At 41.3% G+C, this 27,449-nt stretch overlaps 1 protein-coding gene across 2 annotated transcripts; it reads left to right on the top strand.

Moving 5' to 3' along the window:
* Positions 1 to 1,840: 1,840 nt before the first annotated feature.
* Positions 1,841 to 26,473, top strand: MAML1 (mastermind like transcriptional coactivator 1). Of its 2 annotated transcripts, none has more exons than XM_049829483.1 (5): positions 1,841 to 2,400; positions 12,190 to 13,599; positions 15,950 to 16,219; positions 20,050 to 20,164; positions 22,307 to 26,473. In XM_049829483.1, the coding sequence occupies exons 1-5, from the start codon at positions 2,032 to 2,034 to the stop codon at positions 23,296 to 23,298; spliced, it is 3,156 nt and encodes a 1,051-aa protein (XP_049685440.1). In that variant the 5' UTR covers positions 1,841 to 2,031; the 3' UTR covers positions 23,299 to 26,473. The 2 variants fall into 2 exon arrangements, with proteins under 2 accessions (XP_049685440.1, XP_049685439.1); XM_049829482.1 differs by having other exon boundaries at positions 12,187 to 13,599.
* The last annotated feature ends 976 nt before the right edge of the window (positions 26,474 to 27,449 follow it).

The raw sequence follows: 27,449 nt of genomic DNA, 5'->3' as shown, positions 1-27,449 counted from the left end.
GCTTCTTAAATAATCACTACAATAAATGAAGACTTTCCAAAATGGATAGACAACTCCAAAGTTACTTTTTATCCTGCTTTCTGACTTGGGTGGCTCAGTTCAGCTGCAGAATCACTTTTATTTTTAAAGCCTTGGAAGAAAAAAATTAGCTACCTGCTTATCCTGATTATTTTTAAAGCATAGCTGTGCTTTTGAAGTACTGAAGCTCTACCTGGTTGTATCCTGTGAACTAGGTTTGGAACTGTTACAAATACTTGGAGGTGTATTTGGGCTTTTTTTGTCTGTGCACCCAAGAGTGGCAGCTTCTGAAAAGGATGCTCTGCTGAACTGAACATGCTGTGTCTGAGGATTGGGGAGGTGGTTTAGATGGAAATGGTAAATGAAAACAAAACCCTAGGAAGTAGGTGCAGATGCTCTGAAACACAAGGCAGTAGAAATGCTAAAACCCGTTTTTCACCTGGAGTTGGTAAAGATGCAGCTAACCAACTAACCTGTTCCAGAAGCCTATCTGGATGTGATGTAGCCTTTCTGGGTCTGGCTAAGAGCGAATTACCACAGCTTGAGGCTGTGACCTATAAAATGCATTGTGTGAATGTCTGTTTTTAAGATTGCCTCCTGGGCCTGAGGAGGGATTCTTGCAAGTGCTAATTGCTGGTAGATGTGCATCGCTGCGGTCGTTTCTCACCCTCTCCTTGCTCCTTCCTCAAAAGCAGTGCTCCGCTTAGACTGTGGCTACGTGTGTGGCGCTTGTGACCACCGTCTCCATCCCTACCTGTGCTCCGGTTACTACCGCTGTTGCCTCATGGTTTCAGAAAGGGTCTTCTGCTTGCCTTTTTTTTTTTTTTTTAAGTGTTGCTGAACAAGGACTGATTTCACTGGCAGGAAGGACCTGTCCATATCAAAAAGGTACCTGTAGATGCAGCTTGGGAAAAAAAAAAAAGTACAAACTAATCAATAAAGAAACTTAAATCTGTTCGGCTTGCTTTGTCTAGTTAGCAAAACTGCCTCAGTCTTCATCGCTCCTGCTGGACTCGCGGTGAAGGGAGCGTGTCTGGGCTAGGAACTAGCTCCAGCCAGCGGCGAAGAAGAGGTGACCCCGTGAGGTGATCAGTAACTCTCTTTGCCACAGGACTCCACCGCCAGCTGCTAGGTAAGCTCGCGTTTTGACCCAAAAGAGCCCGGTTTGCGGGGTCGGCCCGCGGCTGAGGGCGCCGGGCCTTGCTGCCGGCAGGTGGGGCGGGGCGGGCTCTGCTCCAGCGCCCCGGCTCCCGCCGCTGCCCACCCCTCCCTGTCAATCACCTCTGGCTCCGCCTCCCGGCGCGCCTGAATGGCTGCGCCGCCGCCGCCCCGCCCCCTCTTCGCCCGAGCCTTTTAAACGCGCCGGAGGCCGCCTCCGGAGAGCCGCCCTGCCCGCCCACGCCTCTGCGGCTGCATTCGCGCTTCCGCGCCTTCCTATTGGCTCGGAGGGACGTCCCTCACGGCTCGTGACGCGCTACGCGACGTGACGTAGCCCACCACCCAGGAAGCTCCGCCTATTTATTCTCAACTCGGCTCTTGAGGGGAAAAACAATTTCAAGATGGCGGCGGCGCGGATAACAATGGGGAGTCGGGGGTTCGGGCCGGCCCGTGCCTGAGAGCGGCGGCCGCCGGGCCGCGCCGCGCCGGGGGGGGGGAGCGGAGCGGGCTCCGGCCGGGCCCCGGGGGGGGTGGGCAGCGGCCGCCGGGCAGGGCTGAGGGTAGGAGGCGGCGGAGGGAAGGGGGGGGGGAAGCGAAGCGGCACCGGCCTCGGGGGAGAAGGAGGAAGTGGGGCGGGGGGGAGCGGAGCGGGCGCCGGGCCGGGGAGGGGAGGAACCGGGGCGGGGGGCGAGCCCGGCGGGGCGCCTAGGTAAAGCCCGCGGGGAGGGGGGTGGTGGTGGTGGAGGAGCGGCGGAGGCCGGGGAAGGCCCGAGGCGGGGGGGAGTCCCCGCCATGGTGGGGGCCGGTGTGAGGAACCGGTGAACGGCGGCGGCCGCCCCCCTCGCTCTCCGGTCCATGGTGCTGCCCCCCTGCCCCATGGCGGAGTTCGTGGTGCCGCGGCACAGCGCGGTGATGGAGCGGCTCCGCCGGCGCATCGAGCTCTGCCGGCGGCACCACAGCGCCTGCGAGTCCCGCTACCAGGCCGTCTCCCCGGAGCGCCTGGAGCTGGAGCGCCAGCAAACCTTCGCCCTGCACCAGCGCTGCCTGCAGGCCAAGGCCAAGCGGGCCGGCAAGCACCGGCAGCCGCCCCCGGCGCCGCCGCCGCCCGCGCCCCCTCCGCCGGCCGCCGCCGTCGCGGGAAGCGCCGACAGGACCGGAGCCAACGGCCTGGACGCCGAGACGGCGAGCGGCGAGCAGCACGGCCGCAGCAGCACGTTGATCGCGGTAAGGGGCCGGCCCGTTCCCGGTCGGGGGCCGTGGGAGGGAGCCGGCGGTCGGCGTGGTCGTGCCCGGCTGGCACCGTGACCTCTCCTCTGGAGCTGGCGGCGGAGGGAAGGGAGGGAGGAAGGAGAAGGAGCTCCCGCGGCTGGTGCGATGGCTTGTGGTGGGAGGGCTGAGGTCGGTGCTGCTCTGCGGAGCGCTGGTGTCGGCTCTGTTACAGCTTCGCAGCTGGTGAGGGCTGCTCGATCGTCTGCCTTGTCACCTCTGTGCGCCGAGAGAGTCCGTAAGAACTGCTGCCTGTTGAGGTAGGAGTAGGGGGTGGCTGCCTGCCGTGGTTACGGTCGTTCAGAGAAGCGTCCTGGGAATCGCGTTTCTGGGTAATTCACCTAAAATGTCCCTGCAGAAGCTGTCAGAGGAGCATTGGTACTGCCGTGGCTTTGGATTTTTTGTTCGCTTGCTTACGTCTTGAATTTAGGCTGTCAGGGTTTAGTGGAGTCACTTGATAAGGATATGCTTGTTACTGCGGGGGAATTCTTAAGACAAAAAATGTGTCTATTAATTCTGGTGCATATTGGAAAGAATTTCAGTGGAAAGGCAGCTGCTTATTTGCCACTCGCTCTAGTGGGTGTGAACACTATGGGAATCCCACTCCACCCATTAAAAACTGGCTTAGCTCAAAATCTTAATGTTTCTCTGGCTTCTCTAGCATTTCTGGTTGTCAGGATATATTCATGCAGCCCGGTTTGTATATCAAGATAGCTACTGCTTAACTTATTCTGAGCCCTTTAAATATACTGCTGTGTACTAATGTGTCAGTAATGTAGGTTAGTAGGATAACCTCTTAAAGGTTGCCTGTCTTAATACCCGTCTTCCTTAAAACCAGGTGTCTCTAAATGGTGGCCTGCATGAAAATGATACAGTACTGTTCTGAATGTCTTTAAAAGGGGACACTGGATTAACCTGAAACGTTTCCAGGTTAACATACAGATCAAATCTTATTTTTAAGATGGTACGTGTGCTTGATCAGGTTGGAAGCGAGGGTGGTGTGATTCTTTGCTGTCTCGGACCTCGTTTAGTTACAGTTTTTAAAATGGAATCATGATAGAAATTACTGCGTACTTGTATATGACCAGACACGATGTGAAATAGTGAAACGTGGGGCACAGTGATGGCAGCTTTAATGTAACTAGCGCTAGGCAGCATGTGTGCGGTTTGTAGTGTTTACAAGATGAACTGAAAATGTTGTTCAGCTGAATTGTTTCTATTTTTGCTAATATATATACATAAGAATCTAGGACATACTGACTTTTTCTGAAGACGAAGATACTTGTGACACAGAGCACTTCAGGTGGTTGTTAAATAAGGGTACTTGAGGAAGAGAGGAAACCTGGTACATTCCTGACAGGCATTCTGTAAAACTTTCCAGGTAGCTGTTGTTTAAGTAGGCTGATTTTGAATGTAGACTTGTGTCAGAATAAAAATGACTCAAACTCCTATTTTATTATCTAAATACTTGGTGGGTTTTCTATTTATTTCCTGTCTGGGCTCTAAGGCTTTTTGCACATGGGGCTCTATCCATTAATAATGTGTATTTTTGTTACACATAGAGCTCTTTAGCATGTCAAATCCTGTTGCTTAAACTGCCACCACACGTCTTCATATTGATCTTCTAAAAGAAAGACGTCTTTAATTCATTGGTGTTGTTTCTTTTAAATTGCTTTGGATGTGGATTTGATCTAATTAGCATCCATTATAATGAGGGCTCTCAACAGCAGTGAGGTTCTGAAATACACTGCACATCTGGGGAAGCCCTTCTTGTACAGGAAGCTGCTGCCAGTGGCCAATTTACACAACAGAAGAGGGTTTTAGTGTATGAATGACTCTTCCTCGTGCTGGCCTGCTGTTTCCTTCCTAGGGTACATGACTGTAAGCTTAATTGTAGTTGCTGATTCATCACCTCGTTACTAGGGTATAAAGTTGGTTTGCTTAGTAATTCAAGTTTTGAAAAACAACAACAAAAAACCCTCTGCTGCTAGTTTCATTCCTTTGGTGTAAAAGGTACCTCTGTAGGTTGGTATTTTACCTCTAGCAATCATTTAGTTGTTATCAAGACCAAGCATGTGCTTTGTACGGGAAGGACGTGGGTTTGGTTTACAATATCGAATAAAGTTTGGACGAACACCAAAATTATCTTGTTTTAAAGTATCTTGGACACATTCCTTTCAAAAGAATGCGGTAGATCAGTGAAACATGCATTATATCAGCTATCACTGCTGTTACAGTCCAGAGTTTTCCATGAAGCTGCATATGGGTCTTCTCTTGGAAACTGGTACTTTGTGTTGAAGTTAATGAAGTGTTTATTTCGATCCTTGAAAGAGAAAGCAACTCATGTAAAGGTAAAAGATTTGTGATCTAGCATCAGAGGGCTTGTAGTAGAAGGATGTGAAGCTGCACTGCCACAAGTGTGGACAGTGGACAATGTGTGTGCTCCCAGATGCTTACTTCAGAGCATCTTCTGCAAATTCAGAGTGGTCATGGGGAACAGTGTAGCACCGCCACTTCCTTCTTACCATCTTGTATGATTTTTCATATGGCCAAAATCAGGTATTTTCTCTTCCATTAGTCTTTCCTCTGTTTTAGATCCTGAAGTTGGATGGATCTTGCTTACAAGCAGAGGTAAGGGGTAGATTCTTCCTTTGTTTTCTTAATAAGAGGCTCTAAAATTTGAGCCACAGAAGCCAAGAGAATGCAGTATTGATACAGAAATACCTTGGATGATTTGTGCACCATGTAGGCCTGTCCTGCATTTGAGGAGAAAGATGAAAAACTTATTAGCTTCCTATTTTTTTTAAAAAATGAGACCAATATTTAATGGGAAATTCAAATGTTGAAGTTTACTTCACATTTCTGTTATTTAAGATGATATTGTTAAGACTATGTTCAAAGTAGAAGATGCTTAATGTTTGGATAACGTATTGTCTGTTGTGTTAATCTTATATTTTTGAGGAACAGGGAAGTTGGGAAGAGACAGGTCTTGTCCCCTAGAACATTTTTTCCTCTTTGCTAGGTTCTGATTTGAGGAAGTTCATTCTAATAACGCTGTTTCAATTCTTAGCAGTAAAAAGGTAGGCTTCCTTGTATTTCTCTGATAGACTATAATGTAGTGTATCACTGAGCTGAACAGAAAGTGTTTCATTGACATGTGAATGAGGAGAATGGCAAGATCGGGATTTTCATCTCCACTCCTTGTTTTGTGATGTGGTCTCTTGGCAGGAGACCTGCTCCCTGTTTCTCACTGTTTTTTTTTCTGCACCTGAGAGCAGTTGTTGCGTAGATGGCTTGCTTTGTCTAGGGCTGCCACAAAACCACAAACAGCATTTCTGGAATGGGCAGAGAAGGTCTAGTCGGTGGCTTGTTTTGGGAATGCTTTGTGTTAAAGCTGAAGAGCAGGCCAGTATTTATTTGGGAGTGATAGAAGTTTTTACGTTAATAATAGGTGAGTTCTAATTTAAGCAAAAGCACCGAGTAAAAAGCTTAAAAAGAAATTTAAGTATAAGGACAGCAATGCGATGTTTCTTGGTTGAAAGACCTAAAGTAATAAATTAAAGGGAATAGATTGCCTGGATTGTACTGACAAGCGTTAATTGTATTCCATTAACGAAGCTCAGGCTGGTACACTAACAATTCAGAAGACCTCATTTTTCTTTAAGCTGTGGTGTAGGGGTGTTGAATTGTGAAATTATGTTTTACCACAAAAATAGCAAATTATTTCCACGTTATTTATACATAACTATAGTGCAGTGTAGTCTTGCCACCATTGTTTGTTTTTGCTGACAAGTCTGATAGTTTGTTGCCCAACAACTCAGACAGGTTTTTCTTTGTCTCCTTTTAATTCTATGTGAGGTATTGTTGTATGTTTGAAACATTTCCCTTACTAGATTAGTTAGATATGCAGTGATGCTTCCGAAATTGTAAGGATCTGGGAGTGACTGATCTGCTGCTGCTGTTTTAAGTTCAAGTGAGGTGGAGGATCCGGCATTGCAGCTGAAGGCACAGCAGTTTTTTTGATTGAGCAGAACAATTCCTGTAGCAGAAGCTGCCCCTTGTGACTAATGCAGGCTTGGGATATTTATAGATGTGCATATCCACAGCCCTTCTTCACTCCAGCAGGCAGTCACCCAAATACAAAAGTCTTCTGGAATTAAAGTAAAAGTCAAAATTAAAATTAGTCCAGCAGTTTGGTTCTGACAACACAGTGGAATGCAGGAACACATTGGGTAATAAAATGCTTTCCTTGTGGAGGAGTGCAACTTTGGAAGCTGTAGATGGATGCACAGTAAATGGAGAGTTCTTAGTGCGTTGTGTAGTCAAAATGTTACGTTTTCTATCCAAAACTCATACACCACAATTTCTGATATTTGCATCGTTGTTCCAGCTTAAGAGGTTGTCATCTTTGTTGCTCCTGTCCTTGGCCAGGCAGGAGAGGAGAATCTGTGTCCATAGAGGACCTACTGTAAGCTCTGGTTCATGGGAGCTTATCTGCTCTGCAGTGCCACCACTTCCATGGCAGAAAAATGGACAAATCATATTTTGGTTTCCCCTTCTAGGTGAGAATGCTGGTATCTAGCTAGGAGGCATATTGGAACTAGATTTTTATTATGTTTCTAGAGTAATACAGCATTTCTTCTTTGAAAATGACCAGCATTATGTTTCTTTTGCTGGTATTTAAGGAAAAATCCTTGTAGACATAACTTAATTCTGAGACTGAAATGGTAAACTTATTCCAAATAAAATACAAAGAAATTGAAGCTCTATTGAATCCTGTAAGTATATTTTAATCTCTGTACAGATGCTTTAAAAACCTAAACAAGAACATTATGTGGAGCCTAAAAGGCGCAGTATAAAACCCTCTTTTTAAAAAAGTTTTGTTTCTACAATGTTCAGTAGGTGTTTTTTCAGAAAAAATGAAACTTGCATGGAGTTTCTATTTTTCTTTTATATATATATATATATTTACTGCCTTCAGTTACAGGACTCCAAAGTATAACAAATTACTGGATTTTTACTGAAGTAGTTTAGTTGACTGTCTTCAGTTTAAAAATTCTGCATTATGAAGGATTTCTTGGTTTCAAGTGAACAATGTGAACTAAACTGTCATGCTTGTTAAGTTCTAATGCCTTAATGTCCCTGGTTTCAGATTATTATCTAAAACTAGTTTTAGGTATTGAGTGTTTCACACTGATGTTTTGATTCCTGGAATAATCTTTTTCTCTGTAAAAAATCCAACCAAACAAACAAAAACACCCACCAAAAACCAGAACAACTTTGTGCCACTGTTTTGATCAGTGATTCGTGCCCCTTCCCCACCAAGGCAGTAAGAGTGCACTGCGCTGGGCTGACATTTTGAACTTCGCCAGTGCTAACAGAAAAGCTATAGATGAAATTTTAAAGCTTTTACAGTTTCTTCTTGTTGGGCTTCTGTGCTAGTTTGTGGATGGCTTTTATGAAGTCTTCCAACCTGCCCCTGCAGTAAGACCACAATACGGCTGAGCATCATTGTGGTAAACCTGGTGGGTGTGAGGCAGAGATTGAATATAGCTCATCAAAATGATGTGTGTGGTGTCCATTTGCTGATGGAAGCCTTGTCACTTGACAGGACATGCATCCATCTCTGGCATTGTGGTCCCGTGTCTTAGTCAAGTATAGCGTATATGTACTGTGAATTATATGATCAGGGGCTGCTTGTGTTGAACACCCCTTTTGTTGTGATGGATGACACCTGGGTTTTATCAGTTTGTGTTCCTCGCATGAGGAATCCACAGTTACGGCCTGACTTGCATGTGTGCTCCTGCCAAGTAAGTGTATTTATGACCATGTTGAGGACTGTCTGTTTTGCTCATGTGAATAAAATGCAGCTCTGACGATGTGATGTGGAGGAGGTGCAGCCCATGGCCCTTCAGTGGCTCTTTAAGAAACTGTATGTCCCGTTTCGGGCCAAAGGATTGAGGCCTGCTTACATCCCTTCATATATTGGTTTAAATACTTTGCATAAATGCTTTTGGAGTAATACTTGTAGGCAAAGCTAAATAGCAGAGATCTTGGAGGTTCATCATTTGCTGGGAAGTGGAATAGGCTGAGAAAATGGGAATGCATTTCTGTACCTGTTTTTGTGACAATGGAAAGGATCAGCTCATGTTACGGATGAAATTGATTGATTCTGGTAAGGAAACCATGGACAGCATACCAGAGGGCCACTGTGACTTACAGAATGATAGTGGACAATAAAATTAAAGCTAAAGGGATTTTCTTAGTGAGTAGCAAGCTGTGCTTTACTTTGTCAGTGTTTCTTTCCTTTTTTCTTTTTTTTTTTTTTTTTTTTCGTTTTGTTTTTGTTTTGTTTTGGTAGAAGAGAACAGGTTTTTCTTGCCTTGGGGACTCTGTTGGACCAGCTTGATATGTAGATAGTGTGCAGTCTGACTTGTATCTCACATGCTCCTTGTTATTTTTTTCCCCCAAAACCAGGTTATTTGAATAGACACAGACAAATTGGGGAAGAACCAAATTTAATTTATTTTTCTGTTAGGAAATCAAGAGCTGAGATAGTATGTATGAAATGCATATAAGAAAGGAATTTCACAAGAGAAAGTTGCATTATTTGCAGAGTAGTTATATGACTATTTCATGTGAGGATTTCAGGTTCTGTTACTCAAAGTTAAACATGAGTAAATGGAAGGTATCAGGATATATTTCTAACGGCAGAGGAGAAGGAACCTGTAACTTTTGGCTCCCACAAATTTTTATAGCGCTGTCTTTTCTTGAGAAGAAAGGAGGTAGAAAGTGGAACACTGTTACTAGGTTAGTTTTAAGCTGGTTAGCGGGCTGTATTGTAGATAGCTAACTACAGTAGCATAAATCTCAGTGTAGACTTACTGCCACAATATCCAAGTACCTTTTTGATTCTTTTTAACGTGAAAAGTGAACTAGGATGCAAGTGCAGTTGGTGAATAGCTTCTAAAACTCAGAAGTTAAGTGTCCTGGTTACAAACTGGGCTCAATCTTTTCTGATAGGGATAGAAGATAAGCTGATTTTCTTCATTCCTACGTGTCTATTGGCTGTCGTGTACAGGTAGGCTATATTTCAAATAATCTTAGATTTAGCTGGGGTGGAGCAAGGCTGGAAGCAGTCACTCCCAAATTTTACATCATTAGTGAATTTATTATTTTTTATTTAAACTTTTTTGACACGGGAATATAGTTCTAGGTGAAAGGAGGACTGTGTAGAGCAGCTAAAGTCAAGATAACACCAAGAATCAGATATCTGAGCGTTATGACTTAAAACCCATATAGATATGAAAACTTCTATGTGTTTTTATTGATGGAGAGAGCCTGTGACGGATATTAGGACTCTGTATCTTTTTCTAGACTACAGTAAGTGTAGTTTATAAGCGTGGATGATTTAACCTTAGACTAGTTAGCTGCATATATTGCAAATGGTGTAGTACAGTAGCAAAGACCTTAGGGCAGATTAACTTCTGGAATATTTGTCCAGCAACCCAGGTGGGTTTTGCAGCCTGTGAAAAGCTGTGTGCAATTATAGCTATAATGCTACCAAAATCCTAGTTGCCTTGAGTTGTTTATGGGAATTACAATTACAGCAGTGACCCCAATGGGCATATATTCTATTTTAATATAGAAATTTGCTTCAACTGTGAGAAGAATACTTTCAGTGTACAAAACTAAGTTACTACTTATATGTCAGTTTTCAGGGAGCGTGTTGTTCCCTAATGATTTAGAATTAAGGAGCATCCATTCCCAAACTTTGAGTGATTGACTCATCATATGACCTTGGGCAAGTTACTCATCCACCTTAAGCTTCAGTTTTCCCAGTTGGAGTATTAAGTAAACAATGGGAAACTTGCTGAAAGCCAAATGTTGTGATTGAGTTGAGGCTTCCTTGCTTTCTGTTACTTTGCCTTTTTACAAAAAAGTAAATTTCCATTATTCTTTCAAGTCGGTGTTTGAAAAATTCACTCTAGACCTGCTACTCCAAGCTGTAGACCTGATGTTCAAATTAAGAGAATTCAAGTTCCAGCCTCCTCTCCAAATGTACACCTCACCTGATCCTACTAGGTCTTCTGCTGATCTTGCTACTCTGCTGCTATTTCCATGATCCATCTAGAAGATCGTAGTCTCCTGGGAAGCTGCAGCCAATCCCTTAGATAAAAATAAGAATTTGCTACTACCTATGCAAGCATTAAACAAATAGGTTTTTTTCCAAAGATCAGCTAACTGTTGACTGTTTAAAAAAAATTACAACAATTAACTGTGAACCAGTTCTTTTGTCTTTAAATCAAAGAATGCTGTTGCCCAGGCAAGTGCTGTAAAATTCTTCTGATAATTTATGCTGGCTCTACATACCACCTCTTGCTTGAGTACTGAGATCTTGAGGTTTCCCCTGTTTGTTCTTGGATGAGACAGTTTTCCCCAAGGGTTAGTGGACTGCGTTGTGGAGACTGCAAGGAATATTAAAAAAAGCATACTTGTCTTGAGGTTTGTTTAATGAGCTGCTTTCCTGCCATCTGAGAGAGCTGTTGTTCAGTACACCATGCTTCAGATGGGTGGCTTTTTGTGGGGATTCTCCTCATGCGTCCTGCTGTGATGTACGAAGGCATCTCATACAGGTCAGGGGAGCTGATGGGAGCTCTCCCTCTGTAAGCGCACTGCTCTGTTCCAGCAGCGTCTCTGCCCTACAGGTTTGTCTGCGTTGTGCTTTGTTTGTGCTGGAACACTACACCAAGTTTTTTTACAGAATGCACCTAAGGGAAAGAAAAGTTTACAGTCATCTTTGATGTGTGCAGGAGTTCTGTTTTCAGATGTTTTTGAGGTCTATGGAAAGAACTATTTGAAAGAATGCTGCCAGGAAAGAGAAGTTGAACAAAGGCGCTCAAACTCTGGTTGTAAAACTGTTGCTGTACCCTCTGGTTGCTTCTAGGTGGCACTACAAGAAAAAGAATACGTGCATTCACTAGCTACGAGAAGCCAACTGTTGAGCTGGTTGGGACTCTGATGGTCATAGTGCAAAGAGGAGCAGCTGGCAAATACTCTAGGAGAAAGGAGGGGAGGAATAAACTTACTCTGTTGTGATAGAATTGACTGAACTCTGAATTGCCTTTTATATAAGAGTGAAACAGTGGTCCCTTAGTGACAAGCTGGTTTTGCTTTAGTGCCAAAAATGTGATTGTGTACAAAACTTATATACACAGCTCTTCTCCAAAAATTATAATTACAAGAGAAATGGTCCTCTTTTTCTCTAAATATTTAAATGTGAGACTGCTTTATAAAGCAGTCTTACAGAACAATTATACCATGTGTACATGGGCCAAATAAAATACAGGGGTTTTGTCTCATCTAAAATTTGAATCTTAACGTTCTTCAACGTTTTTTCATTTTGAATAGGAAAAAGCGTAATATATTCCAGTTCACAGCCATTTCTCAACTTTTTGTTGTTAAAGTACCTGGCAGCTTTTGGTTTTGTTTGAAGGAGGGGGCTCTGTTTGATACAGTACATGTTTTTTAAAGTTTACCCTAAGAAACTGTAGTAAGGAGGTCATCTCATGTAATGACTTGTAAAACAAATCTTATCAAAGCAAAGATGTAACCATTCTTTTTAACCTTTTTTTCCTAAAATGTTTTAGTCAGAGGTAGACAATGTTCTGGTAAGAAATAAAAATCCTAATCTATGAAGCATAAAACTAAATAACTAAAGCCTGCCTCTTTTTTTTTTTTCAGCAGCTCCATGAGACTGTGAAAAGAAAGCTTGATAGTGCTGCTTCCCCTCAGAATGGAGACCAGCAGAATGGCTATGGTGATGTATTTTCTGTGTCCAAGAAACTGCGTCGTGATGATGGTCTTGGTGGAGTGAGTGGTTCTTCCAATGGAATGCCCCCTGTCTCACCACTCCATCATCTTGACAAGAAATCTGGCAGCGGAGATACCTTACAACTTAATGGAAAACATCCGATGGGGCTAGATGGCATCAGCAAGAAGTGTCTTCCAGATTCCGGCCTGCAAATGAATGGAGGTGGTGATGCTGATGACTCATTTCCTCTGAGTTTGAACAAAGAGCTGAAGCAGGAGCCCGTAGATGATCTTCCATGTATGATTGCTGGAGCAGGGGGTTCTATATCTCAGAATAACTTGATGCCTGATCTTAATCTTAATGAGCAAGAATGGAAGGAACTTATTGAGGAGCTTAATAGATCAGTGCCTGATGAAGACATGAAGGATCTCTTCAATGAAGACTTTGAAGAGAAAAAAGATGCCGATTCTTCAAATTCAGCTGCACAGACTCCTTTGCCACAAGATATTAACATAAAGACTGAGTTTTCCCCAGCACCCTTTGAACAGGAACAGATGGGATCTCCCCAGGTGAGATCCACTTCATCAGGTCCAGCATTTATTGGTGCTGCATCTGTACCTGTAAGTGCCGCTTCTCCAGCGGTTGGTAGTTCTCAGGCTATGTTTCAGCCTTCCAGTCAGTCAATGACTGAAAATCCTAATCAGCCCATGATGCAGGCATCAAACCACTCTCAGAACGTCCAGAGGCCTCTCCCCAATGTGTTGTTACCTGGGAAGGGTGCAGGAAGTGCCAAAGAAATGTCTTCTGCTCATCAACTTCAGCAGATTGCTGCCAAGCAGAAGAGAGACCAGATGTTGCAGAACCAGCAGCAAGCTTCCCAAGTCCACCAAACAAATCAGATGTCTACGTGGCAACAGTCTGGGCCTTCTCATAGTCCACTGGCTGTCCCATACCCCATGGAGAATCCCACCAGCCCATCAGTTTACCAGCCGGACTTCAACAATCAGAAACTCATGATGCCTAACATGGGAAATAAAAGCTCACCGAGAGCGGGAGGCAATTACCATGTGAACATTTTGGGTCATCAGCAAAACAGCTTGAACCAGAACCCTGTGAACAGTCAAGGCTCTATGCTAGACTATGGGAACACCAAACCTCTTTCCCATTACAAAGCAGAATGTGAACAGGGGGTTACAGTACCTGGTCAGAACAAGACTCCCATGTTGGCATACATACAACAGCGCCAGCAGCCACCGCTGTCTCACGTGAGTGATGACCAAAATGGGATGATCCTGTTGAAACCCAAGTCTGGAAACATTGCCTATCGGCTACCACACAGTCAGGTGAATGTTCTGGGTTTTGTTACCTTTGTTCAGTAGCAGATCTAAGGTTTTGCATGAAGGTGTTGGTAAGGTAAGGCTAAAGTAGAGATTACTTGGTATTGTTTCAAAACAGTTGCCACATGATTTCAAAGAAGAAAATGATAATATGCAATAAGCTGAGACAAGAATCAAGAACTCTGTTTTCCACTGCAGGCAGTTTTTAATACTGAGTTCTAGGTCATGTGGTAATGTGTGATTTCCAGCTTAATATACTTTGTGGGCAACAAATTATGTCACGCTTCATAGAAGCTTCTACTTAAAAAGATAAATAGATGCTTTGTAAACTTTTGCCTAAAATAACTCATGTAAAACTGTAGTGTTAAACAGTGTTCTCAAAGAAGCTTTGATTTCTTTACCTTCTTTTTAGTCCCTGCTTGTGTCATAGTTGGCTTACTATAAAAAGACATGCCTTCAGTTGCTTCTTTTTTGAAGAGAGATGGAAGTGGGGGCTGCATTCCTGATTTCTTGGGTGTTCCTTGGGGCTTTTCAAATCTAAGAATTTGTTATTGGTTAAGTCTCGGGGGATTGGGAAAACATGGGAGAGGAGAGAAATATATTTTTAAGAATGAGTAATAGTAATATTTGTCTGCTTGAAGCAATATACTTCAGGTTTTCCTGTAAAGGAAAATTGCAGGTGGTGCTTCTTTGCCTTATGTATAACTGATGCTACAGGTATGCTGCAGGTGAAAATTTATGTAGTAGATGGGGTATGGACTCATTGGGATTCTGTAACGTGTGCCTGCAGTGCACATACTAGAGGGCTTGTTGAGAAAAAAGGGTCTTTGTTATAAGGATTAAGGTTCCTCTAGCAAAAGCTGTTGGAGATCCAACTCCAGTAATAAGTTCCCTCAACAAATCAAAATAATAAAAAAAACCTGTGAAAAAGATCTGGTTAGTCTATGATAAAGACCACACTGATGTACAAATAAAAATCTGAGATAAATGTGTGCTTCATAAGGCACACACACAAAAAAAGATCTCTTTAAAAGCTAGCAGAAGTAACAATCTAATGACATTTTGATGGAAGAAGGGGAAGGGTGGAGATAATTGTGTATGTCACATCTCCCCTGCACTAAAGAACATGAGGGTGACCTTGTACCTTACACTGCCACACTTGCACTGAATTAACAGAAATACTGATGAATGCTTCTGGAGGACTTCTCAAAAGCTTGCATATAGAACAACTTAGCACAGCATTACCTATATTTGGCTCATAATTTCTTATGAAACTGCAGAGACTGAGAACCAACAGCCGAACCCATTAGCTGACTTCTAAACTTGAAAGTAATATTTGTTTGCATAATTAGAGATGAGGCTGAACTGTGGTTAAAAATGATAAAAATTGTCAAATTTCAAATGGATTTGCTGGTACAAAGAGGACAGTGTCAGATCTTGAATGATAAACTTTCCATGTTATTTTTGCTTATCCCAAGTTCCAGTCTCTGAAAAAAGCAGACTTATGAAAAATTAATAACAGGCTTATCTGTAATAGTATTTTTCTCTGTGGAATATGGTGATGGTTGGATTGCTGGAAAAATATGTTAAGACTCATTGTGATCAGTGATAGCTGCCTTCCCCTGCAAGTAGTAAATACTCTCATACTAAAAAAAAAAGCAGCTTTAGGAGGGGAGGCATAAACACTTGCTGAACTAAGTGTTGACAGAAGAGGCAAGATTTAAATAAATGCTTTGTATAATGAAAATTTAAAATGTACTGTTTGAAAAGCTGCTACCAAAGTAAACTGAAGCTGTAACTGGCACTGTTCCTCTGGCTGAGCAGAAGCACACAGAGCTATACTCACTCACCTGTTTGAGCTGGACTTTTGGAAGTACTTTGAGATTGAAGCTAAAGCTTCTATTCCTAAATGTTGTGGAGCTTCTGACCTTAACTCTGAACTGTCGTTTCTTTGTCTGGCACTTTATAGATGGGGTTTTAGCTGTCTTTGATTAGCTGAACTGGAAACTGTATCACACTTGGCCTTTTCTGGTATAAGCTTTACAAGTGAAGGAGCTATTGCATAAAGATGGCAAAATACAAGGAACTGATCTAATTTTTATTAAATAGTATAAATGTACAAATAAGCAATAATTGGTAATTTCTGTTCTTCTGTGTTTTGATTCCCTTCCCTGTGTAGCCTTTGTTTATAAAGCCTCTCTTCCTTATCCTATCCTGTAAAATGATTAAAAATAATACAAATTGTGGTCATCACCATGAAAGTGCCTTTCCTCATCTGTGTAACTGCATACAGTTTCTAAATTCTGGAGGGCTAACCTCTTTTTGTGACTCATGTTACTTTTTGTATATTTTGCAGGATCAAACCCCTTCTCCTAACGTTCCTCGCGTTCCTGTTTCTGTCCCGGGCCCTGGTGTGGGTGCCCAGGCGCCCAATGTCTCCATGGCAGGTAACCACAGCAACCCACCTTATCTCAGCAATCAGCAGCAAGCAGCAGTGATGAAGCAACACCAAATGCTGATGGACCAGCAGAAGCAGAGAGAGCAGCAACAGAAGCACTTGCTCATGGAGCAACAGAAGCAGCAATTCCTAATGGAGCAGAGACAGCAACACCTTCTGGCTGAGCAGGTAAGAGGGGCCAGCAGTCGTCTTTTCTTTGCACGGATTTGCTTTGGTGGATGAATCAGCATTGAAGATTTTGTTGAACAGTTACCGCATTACAAAATAGAGGATGTAAACTGCAAGGTGCTTTGGTATCATAAGTATAATCGCTGGTTTATGTTTCCATAAAAGTAACCCAAACACATAGCACTTGATTGCTGAGACTTACTTTTTCTGTTGTTACAAGGCACTGTGGTGACTGAAAAGAATGAAATAGGTAGAATTGAGTAATGTGAAAATACAAGACAATACCTACATGGAGAGTATATGTCATACCAGTGAAAGAAGGCAGGCAAATGGAATCAGAGCAAAAAGAAAAGATAAGGTTGGGATACTGTTGGTGTGTTCTGTAGAGCTTTAAAAATGGGAGAAATGAGCAAGGGACTCTAAGCTCATTGTGCTTTCTGCCTTTCTTCCCTGTGAGATCCACCGCAGTTTATGTTTCAAATTTTAAAACATCTTTCCCTTGTTTATTTGGGGAAAATAATTAGACATCTGTATACAACTTACATCTTATCCTGCCAAAAGAATTCAACTCTGCTGTCCATCAGACTGCAGAAAGCTGCTTTAGCCCCTCTCAGGGAAACAGGCTCCTTGTGTAAACATTTTTAAGCTTTAAACCTTTTGTAAGTCTTTCAGCTGGGAATCAGCCCAAAGGGCCTTATTCCTGTAATCAGTGCTTTTCTGCGTTTTTAAAAGTCCATGCAGGCATGTTCCAGGCATCAGCACTGTACATAGAAATTATCAATATCTGGTGTGTGGAGGAACAGGAAGGTGAATTTTCAAAGAAATATTGGGAGGACTAGGGAGAACCTGGTATTCAGATCTTCTGGAAAAAGTGTAATGATCTGGACTGCTGAAAAGTTTTGTCGTCGAAGATGATGGGGGGAGGGAAGAGCCACAGGAACTGTTGTCTTTGGGGATAACGGGGGAAAAAAAAAGAAAGCCAGTGGTTTAATGGAAAAAAATGTGAAATGCATCTATCCCTGAAAATTAAAAAAATGTTAAAAAAATAAAAACTTCAATGCTCTGGAGTCCTTCAACTAATAACAGTTGGGAATGTATAATTTCCTTAATTTCCAGCACTGTTAGAAGCCGATAAATCTCAGTGTTCCCAACTTTAAAATTGGGAGTTGTTATCCTGGTAGATAGGATTTTTGCTGTAATGATAGTTTGGAAAATAGAGGTGGTGAGAGAAGGTCAGGTAATGGTTGGGGGGGAGGGGCGACAACACCTTAACTTATTGCAGCAACTGTCCATCAGAACCTTTATTTGAGAACAAAGGAAATAATACAGTCTCCTCTGAACTGAAAACATGTGGAATCCCATTTGGAGGGGAAGGGTGTAGTAGAATCTGGAGTTTTGTGGAGCTGTGGCTGTGCCAAGTCGTAGTGGATGGAATGGCTTTTTTGATCCCCTGGAGACTTCTGTTAAAATTGAGGACTAGATTGAGGTGACAGAAAAGCCCCTTCAGATCTTGACCCAGTGTAGATAAAACATAAGAATGTGGTGGGCAATGTTTTAAAGAAAAATTGTATGAATGTTGGTAAAGGTACATTTTTGATATTTGGCTAAAAATACAGTTTGGGCTAAGGGAATATCGTGGTGGAAATATATACGGTCAAAGACTGAAGGACAAAGAATGCCCAAATCATCAATAAAATCGTATTTTCTATTTGAATATAAATAAATATAATACTTTTTAGTAAATCATTCAGGTTTTGATGACTTGTGTGTTAATATCAAATGTCAAAAATTACTAATCATTACTCTCCCAAGATGTTAACAAACAGGTACTCTTTGAAAGAAGGTGGTGAGAAAGGAAATAGTCGGTGTTGGCATCCTGCTTGTACTTTCGCATGCTGGTGAATGACGATTAGTAGAGCTCTATTAGAGCCCTTAAAGCTAGTGGCTCAGTGGGTTTCCTTAGCTAAGTAATGGACCTAAGAGGTGTCAGACCTCTCTGAACAGTGGGGTGGTGTATTAACAGGGTGATGAGTAGCGTATCTCAAACACAGTGTTGAAAAATTTCTTTTTCCTTCCTATTTGCTTCTGCTTAGCCTGCATGTGTTGCTGTAGTAAACAAGTATTATGAAAATATTTTATTCCTGTCCTGGTTATGGTAACTGACTTCAACTTGTGTCTTTGTATAGTGGTACTGGGACACTGGTCCCAAATAAGGAGCAGCTTTGCTTCGGAGCTGAACAGACTTAGATACTGCATTTGCAATGTTTCTTGGCCTTGTGCTGCCCAGTCAAGCTACATCTTATTAGCATTCTAATTTGATATTTATTTCTTTTGATACACATGATGCTGGATGTAGTTTTACAAAAAGATTTCTGAATCAGTTGATCTCTATTTTGCAAGAGAATTATAGTTTCAGGTAGCTTCAGTGCCATTCCCTGCCACTCTAAAGCTGTATTTGCATTTGGTATTCTGTTTTTTGGTGTTTTTTTTCTGAGCCAGGTTCTGCAGCTCTTGGTTTCTCTCAGAACTATGGCATCTCTTCTTGGCTTCTGTGGTCAGCCTCTTTCAGGTTTGACTGGTCCTGCAAGCAGCGGGTCCTTTCTGTCAGGCAGCCTGCCCTCTTCATTCCTCTGCATGTCTCAACAGCTTCTTAGTTGTAGACATTTCAAAAGGATGGTAGTGATGTGTATCTGTCTATTTGTTACATTGCACTAGTCTCTTCTTTAAAAGCTTATTGCTTGTGTCTTTAGCCCAGTACTCTTGGAAGGGAATTTCTGTCCCCTTCTGTGCTCTGTGTAACTTTTCAGATAAGTAGGTAGTTGTGCATTGTATCACTAGTTAGTTATCTCAGAATTTCAGTCTGGTTGAAGATGTCTGTGGAAGAAGAGCCAGAAATACTATGCCTGATAGGTTTCATATTGTAAAAGCAGCCTGTTGGCTGTTTATGCTGTCTTGAGTGTACTATGAATGCATGTACATACACTCTTGACATTCCCCTCAAGGCTTTAAGTTTCATTTTCCCCAAAAGTTTTCTAATAGAAAATTTGCTTGTTTTATTTTGCAGATGGTTTTATCATAAAGTAGGTACGGCTTGAATGTGCTTTTAAAGAGGCAAGGTTATTTTGAATCATTAGTAGGGTTTGTTTCAGTTGATTGGTGCATTGTTAAGAAAATGGGTTTGAACAATGATTACAAAACTTGTATAGCTTCTGTTATAAACTTAGTTCTGCAGTTTTCCATAATCTTAGGAACACCTGTGGTATATAGCAATTCAGGTTTATGTATATTTTTTCATTTTTGAAACAAGGGATAGAAAATATTTACATGTTCAGTTTTTACTTTTCTGTGTAACATTGTTGATATTTATGACTTGTAGTTTAATTTCTAAAGAGAGGTCTAGAATATATTGATCTAGGGGTAAAGAGCAAAAAAGTATATGTTTGGTTTTTTTAATACACACTCACATTTGCTCGTTTTGTACCTGTTTAGTGTCTTTAGAGTATTGCTAAAAATGCCTGTTGATTATGTTTCTGGTTAAAAGACTAACATCTCAGATTTTCAATGTTTTAAAGGCTTCAGACATGCATTGGAATAACTCCTGTAATGCATGCTGTTGTCTCTTGAGTTCCTAGTCTTGTCACTCATCAGATTAAACTGACTGTGTTTGAACCTTGAGAACAAAGGTCTGAAGTGACTTTTAAGGCTGCAGAAGCCCCTTTAATTACCACCTCTGCATAAAAGTATGCAGATAGCTTGTTTTTATACAAGATGGTCACCCTGGGAAGAGGCTTGACTTGTTTTCTAACTGTCTTGCATTGGACCTTTGTTAGGAGAAACAGCGGCAGCAGCAAGAACAACAGCTGCAGCGGCATCTGACTCGACCACCTCCCCAGTATCAGGATCAACCGCAGAATCCGTACCAGCAACAGGTTGGACAGTTCACAGGTAAGTAAACATGGCAATTGAAATAATGGCAGAAAAAATATCAGGAGTAAAAAACAAGGTGTCTTCAAATATCCTGGATTGGATAGCTTTTAATTAATTAATCGCAACATCTTCCCATTCCACTGTGCCTTAAAACTTTTAGACCTATACTTAGATTCACCTGCAGACTAACAGCTTCCCCTGTCCCAGATAAATGGGACAACTTAAGCTTCTGATTCTTAATATTGCTTTGGAAATGTGTAAAATTCTTGGGTACCTTCATTGTTCTAAAGGCCTTTTTATACTACCATTTCCTTTTACAGGTTGTAAATTCTCCTTAACTTTCATATATTAGTATTCAGGGTTTTTTTCTGAAGCCTAACATCACTTACTGCTTTTATCTATCACAGGCCCTCGTTATAGAAAAGACAAGCAATCTATTATTTCGCTCATTTACTAGGATGAGTTTAAAATTCTCTGATATTCTTATACCTGCTATGTTTAGAAGGGAATGCAGTTTGAATTCTCTTCATTACATCTTGGTGTCCTACATGGGTTTTTTTGTAGGAGAAGCAGCTTGGTATGTCTTCAGTTTATTAACGCTGATAAATAAAAGATGTTGTTACTGTTAAGCTGGAATAGCTTCAGGAATGTAGAAGAACTAGAGAACAGTAAAAACTCATCTCCTTACCTGAAAAATTCTCACTTAACAGGGCATCAAGAAGCCACTTGTCTTTTTTCATAAACCTAGAGTACAAAAAAGTGCTTATTTCCTTCACTTTAGTTTCCTTGCTCTCTATGTTCCCACAGAAATAAATACCGAAGGGAAAAGATACAAATAGAAATGTGATACCCTCATTATGCAGCATTCATGACTATGCAGTGTCTGGTAGAGCTGTGACTGGGTGTTGTTACTTAACTGCAAAAACTCGATACCAATACAAAAGGATTGTGATCAGCAGCATTCTTGAAATTGCACTGAAACATTTTTTTTCTCCTGCCACTTTTCTACAGAAATACAGTAGTACACCTGTTAGAAACAGAGTATGTTTTGCTATAATGAACATCAGTATTATTAAAACTATTTTTCCCTTGTTATGCTGATTTGTAACTAATTTTTGCATCTTAAATCCTGGTATGTGTACTACCTCTTCACTGTAGTGTTCCAGTAAGGTTCTTCCCACCCCACCCCCTGCCTCCCAGTAACATTGTTTTTTTTATGGTGTGCTTTGTTGATAATTAATTTTGTATAATTTGAATTACATTTGAATAAAAATTGAATTAAAAATAATGGACAGCTGATATTCCTCAGCTATCTTAAAATATGAAAAAAAATCTGCATCTTTTTGGTTTGAAAGCAGAGAAGGTACTAGTGTAGGTAGGTTTCCCTTGATCGACTGTAAGAAGGTGGGGGGGGATTATATGCATTTCACTTCACAGTGCTTTTTTTTTTTTTTTTTTTGCTTTAGGTGGGGGCTGTTTCTTCTACAGGAAGGAACTTTTTTTACTCAGAATTTACAAGAACAAAGGACTTGGTTTTGGTTTGCTGAGAAGACTAATTTTTGCAAATCATCTTGCTTGGTTATCAGCATTGCATAGTAACATAGTGAAAATTTCATTGTGGAAATCTGAAAGATACTTGACTAAAAATTTCTGAAAGTTATATAAAATAGAAGAAATTTCTGGAATTGGGAAAACACAGGGCTGGAAACCCTACAGTTCAATAAGAGATACACAGCGTATTCATGGAATAACTGACTCTGTGTATGTGTGTGTCTGTGTGTGTGCAGTAATGGTGTTTTTAAGAGCCTAGCAAATGTGCATGCACTTCAAAGTATGTGTGTATACCTTTGTTCACAAAGAAATATCAGAGTCCTGCCTTTAAAGTCTAATTTTTTTTAAATTGATGATGCTGAACTCTTAGAAGTGGTATTCAGATTTTTTAGGACATTGGCATATCTGGGTTTGAGATCAAGGTGGAGGTGCAAACTGGAGCAACAATTGGCACTCTTTAATTACGTGCTGCTGTCTTTGTGTTGGTTGCATAGGTCAGTTTATACAAATGCAGCTGCACCTCTGTTCTGGATTATAGTGTCTACAAGCCTGGCTTGGCTCTGGTTTAACTGAGGTATTTAAAGTACAAAATATTTCTTTGTATTTCAGGGTCATCTTCAGCCATGCCTGGGGTCAGTAATTTAGGACAGTCCAGCTCCAGCAGTCCACGGATGTTTCCTCAGACCCAGAACATGATTCAGATGGGACCTGGACACAGTTCTGTTCCTGCACTCCAGTCGGGCTCCAGTCAGCAGGATCGGGGAGTGACTCAGTATACCAATATGCAAAACATTCAGCGAGGGGGATTATACAACTTGGCGTCTGGCATGACACAGATGGTTCCCCAGCATGCAACTCAAAGTGCCAATGGACAGCCACCGATGCAGAGACAAGGCAGCTTGGGCCAGGGTGCTGCCGTTCCTGCTGGATATGGGCAGAATACCTTAGCAAACTCAAGTATTTCTCAGCAGCACAATAAAGGTGCACTGAACCCAACCTTATCTAAGCCACAGATGGCGAGAGTACCAGCTGCTATGGGGGCTCAAAATCCATCTTGGCAACACCAAGGTATCCCTAATATTAACAACCAGACACAAGCAAACAGTGGCTTAGGACCATTTACTGCCAGCTCCTCTTTCCATATGCAGCAAACTCATCTAAAGATGGCCAACCAACAGTTTGCCCAAGGAATGCCTCAGGTAAGCCTAAGCACCAGCAGACCCATGACCTCTATGAATGCTGCCGTCTCTGGGCAGATGTTGTCGTCATCTTTAGGTGCGCAGCAGCGGACAAACCCACCTACACAACAGCAGGTACCCTCACAGCAAGTCTTGCCTGGCATGAACCAGACTGTTCCAGATCTGAATGCTTTCAACCAGAATCCAAATCAGCAAATGCCCAACAGAGGTAATCTGCACTGTAGTCAAGGGTACCCTGTGAGGACAACCAGTCAAGAGCTGCCTTTTGCCTACAGCGGCCAGTCGGGCAATAATGGACTTCAGAACTTAACTGGTGACACAGATCTGATAGACTCTTTGCTGAAAAACAGGACTTCAGAGGAGTGGATGAATGATTTGGACGAATTGTTAGGAACTCATTAAAATGGGGCTGGGGGCGGGGGTTCTACTTTTTTAATTATTTCATGAAATATAAACAACACTTGGACCAAAAAACCTGTGGCATTGAGGAGACTTGCAGGCATTAGAGGTAAATGGTTGGGAAAGGGACTAGAGCTGCTTCTCAATGAGTGTTGATACATGGTAATGGCGCACCAAGCAGGTCTGCAGGAACAGTGCGCTTTATCTTGGTGTCTCTAAGGAGTCACACACTCGAACAGGTCAAAAAATATTGTGCGTGTCCTAGCCAGCCTTTCAGAAATCTCACTTGCAGTGTTCTAAAATTAAATCTTTTTAATTATTTAAAATAAATTCCACAGAAATAGTGCAGAAAAAAAAAAAAGCAAATAGTTGCACAAATTTTGTTTAGGGCTTAGTCTCCTGCAGCTATTACTTGCAATCATTATTTGTTCATAGCTTGACATGCTATTATAGTACTGTCCATCAAACTTGTGACTTTTTATTTGAGAAGAGGCTGTATGCACCTGAGTACGCTTGCAAAATGTTTTGAATTGTTTCTTTTCCCCATCGCTGAAGCACGTGCCTGTACTTTCAATAAGCAAGTGATATTTCACAGTAAATATTTCTAGATGCTGGTTAATAGATGAAAGAAAGTATTAAAACCTGGCCAGTTAGTCTAGGTAGTCGTCTTAATAGATTGTAGTCTTTTAAGCTGCAGTTTGCACTCTGTTGTAGAGAGGCACAGTTCTTGGCTTATACCTTGCTGTGTTTAAAGGGGGAATTTCTTATGGGAGAACTTTTAAACTATAGTAGGTTTAACATGAATTGTAAAGCCATTTACTTTGCACCTGTTTCTTCATAACTTATTTCCAAAGGTAGTTGTATTTAAATGAAGGCTTTGCTTCATGACAGCTCATCTAGTTTTCTTTGTTGTAAAAAGTAAAACTAACTTTTGAGATCAGTTCATTCCCCAAAGTTAGCAGTGATGCAATGAGCACAAGACTTTGTCACTTCAGAATAAAAATGAGGAAAAAAGAATTTGGCTGAGAGGTGGAAAGTCCTTACCAGCAATAATAGCACAGGCAGCCTGGGAGAATGCTTGTATCAGGGTTGCTCCAATATGGAAGTCTCCCCCTTTAAATACTTTTTTTTTTCAATTTCTTTTTTTTTTTAATACTGGGTTACGAGTTTGATAATCTTTCTATAGACTGGTGGATTTACTTCTTTAATATCCCTTGAAGCAGATGCTGGTTCTTCAGCTCAGCCCAAGGAGACCTCTTATTCATATGTTGGGGTCAGTCCCAGAAAGGACAAAAACCACAATGGGAACAGTCAGTGTTCCAAAGTCCTTACTTTCTACCAAAAAAATCCCCTATCCACCAACAAACCACCTTGCCTTAACCTTTATTTTAAAATGAAAATAAAGTTGAAAGCTTTTGTTTTAAATGCACAAATACCTCTTCCCTTTTAAATCCACTTTTTTGGAAAACTCCTTTAAACTTTCTAATCGAACCCAGCATTGTGATTTAAAAGCAATTTCCTTCAACACAGACTGGCTTCTTCAGGAGTTTTCTGCACTGCAGAGATGCGCAAGAAAGGGTTTTTTCCAGAGTGGGTGAAGGGAAGTGAAGGATAACATTGATTTCAAAGAAGGAAAATATTTTACTGTATCTGCAGCTCCTTTATGAGACAATTTGCACTTTTAAAAACTGCTTTTTAACACTAATACTTTTACCCTTTCCAAATATGCATGGAACATGGTTTGTCCAGCACACTTACCTAGTGTGGATGAATTACGCTCTGTTGAACAGATTTGATATTGTATCATGTTGAACTGTTGGTGAAAGATGTGCATTGATCAGTGGATCCCACCATTGAATAGTGGATAATAGTCCACTGAAGCAGACTTAATCCCTCGTAGAGTTTTTGAGAAGATAACATAAAGATTGTCTTTGGATGGGAAGATGAAGGTGTTAGTGACTTTGGTTGTTGACACTTCTGATATTTTCTAGAATAAGTAGTTGAGATGCAAATAACTGATGCTAACTTTTCTTATGCTGGCAATCTAAGAAAAGAGCTAGTGAGTTTGGTTTACTGTTAAGTTAAACCAAAAACTGGTCCAAGGTAAGTGTCATTAGAAGAGTATAGATATAAACTAGCAATGGCAGGGGAAGGAGTGTTTGCTGTATTTTTATTTTTAAGGATTAACTTTGCACCAGTGTGCCTTCCCTTCCTGTTGGGGGTGCTTGGGACCTCATAATTTCAAGTGACATCCTTCAATGTCACTAGTTTTTTCTCCCCCTTACAAACACTTGAGAGAAATAACAGGGTAGTAGGATTCAGCTTTTCTTTCTTCCCTGTTTAGGTTGTGGTGAAATCTGCTACGTTTTCCAGTAGATTTTGCACACAGTCTTTGTTCCGAGTAAGTCAAAATACAATCCATCCAGTTGTGTTTTCTTAATTGGAGGAAAAGAACATCTGCTGTTTGCATTATTACTACCAAAAAGGCAATCTAGCTAAATGTCCAGGAAAATGCAGATTGTACTCTTTCCTCCACTGTTTCTGGAAGCTAAGGTGGATATTGCCCTGCTTGACCAGAGGGTTTGTTCAGGAGGGTGTGTAGATTTGTTGACAGGGCCTTTTCATGGTACTGTTGAAGTAAAATTAAGTGTGGTTCTAGGCAAACTGGCTTATAATGCCCATTGGTCTTCATACATGAACAGGATCCAAACAGCATTTAACCTGATAGAAAAAACAGCCCTCGCTTCTGGTTTTGGTCCCTGTCCACATAATGCAATCAGATTGTTGGAAATACGGTATCGTATCACTGTAAAAAAGTTGAAACAGTTCAATGGAATTGAAAATACGGTTTAGATGTACATAGGTGCATGGGTAGGGCTGGGCTTTGCCTTTATGCCCTTTAACGTGTAGCTGTCTATATATGCACTTGGGCTTTCCATTTGCTGCAGCTTCAGAGCAATAAAATGTATCTCCCCTGAACTGTACCTAGCCAGCCGCCCATGGCTTTATTTATAAACTGCGGTTTTGGTTGGGTGGGAAAGGTGAGAGTGTCACTGTGCAACATCCACTGCCTTCCAAAAACCACGATTCAATTGAAAAGGGTGCTCAAAATTTTGTTATACACATTTCCTTTGTGTAAATAAATGTTTACAATTTTATATTAAAGATTTGAATAAGAGTTAGATCTTCTGACTGTATATTTTTTACTTTTTATAGATTTTAAAACTATAATTCTTTATATATGTGTTTGGGGGGTATTATGGTAAGTTTTATGCTTGTAAATGGAGAACAGTTGAATTTGATGCTAACCTTTATGAATTTTTGTCATTGAAATGTATAAAGAGTCCATTAATCCCCTTATTCTTTTACTACAATTACTGGTGCACACCAAAAAGAAATCCTTCACTTCTGTTTTATCATTATAAAATAAATATTTTGCTAGTGTATTAAACATACATGGTGTGACTTTATACATTTGTGTGAGCCGAGCAGAGTTCAGAGTTGTTGTGCCTAGTGAGATGGTTCCCTTCATCCCAACACACGATTTTGGTCAGCCTGTTACTTAGGCTTAAATTCTTCTGCTGTGTCTTGCTAATTCTTACGGTTTCAGAAAGTCCATTTTAACAGGCCAGAACTGGATAAAGAGGCCTTAGAAAACTTTACTTTGAAAACAAGACATTATGCTATACCCACTGCTTCTGGACTTTTTTTTTTTAATGCAGTTGTAGGCCTTAAGCTAGGAAATACGACTGCAGAGATTGTTGTTACTAGTGAAAAAGATGTTAATAATGACTGAGACCTCGCATGTGCAAAATTGTAGAGTTCCAAAAATATGCTCACATTCCCTCAAAATAACAGGCCTTAGAGGTTCAAACTGGTTTCCTTGAGACTTGAAGAAAGACAAAGATTGTTTGTTTGATGTAGGCAGATGGTACACAGACACAAAAAAGAACCAAACTGAGAAATGAGGAACATGTACTGCAAGCGTGAGTTAATGTTTCTGAACAAGGAACGAAATACTGGCAGCAAGTTGTGTGAGGATTTTTGGCTTCAAGCTGGTAAGGTCCCTAAGCCGCTGCGTAGAGCTGGTGGGTTGAAGCGGCTGTGGAAAATAATGGCAAAACGGGTCTTTCAGACCATGCTGGATTGTTGAG

Source organism: Accipiter gentilis, chromosome 26 (assembly GCF_929443795.1).
Source record: "Accipiter gentilis chromosome 26, bAccGen1.1, whole genome shotgun sequence".
NCBI classification, from domain to species: Eukaryota; Metazoa; Chordata; class Aves; order Accipitriformes; family Accipitridae; genus Astur; species Astur gentilis.
The sequence above is the reverse complement of the archived record's forward strand: the minus strand, read 5'-3'. Positions and strand labels throughout refer to the sequence as shown.

Excerpts from the sequence above, each read along its gene's own strand:
- MAML1 (XM_049829482.1), top strand. The coding sequence starts at position 2,032 with ATGGTGCTGCCCCCCTGCCCCATGGCGGAGTTCGTGGTGCCGCGGCAC. Across the intron at positions 2,401-12,186 it reads GCAGCAGCACGTTGATCGCG|CAGCTCCATGAGACTGTGAA; the intron begins GTAAGGGGCCGG and ends TTTTTTTTTCAG. Across the intron at positions 13,600-15,949 it reads ATCGGCTACCACACAGTCAG|GATCAAACCCCTTCTCCTAA; the intron begins GTGAATGTTCTG and ends TATATTTTGCAG.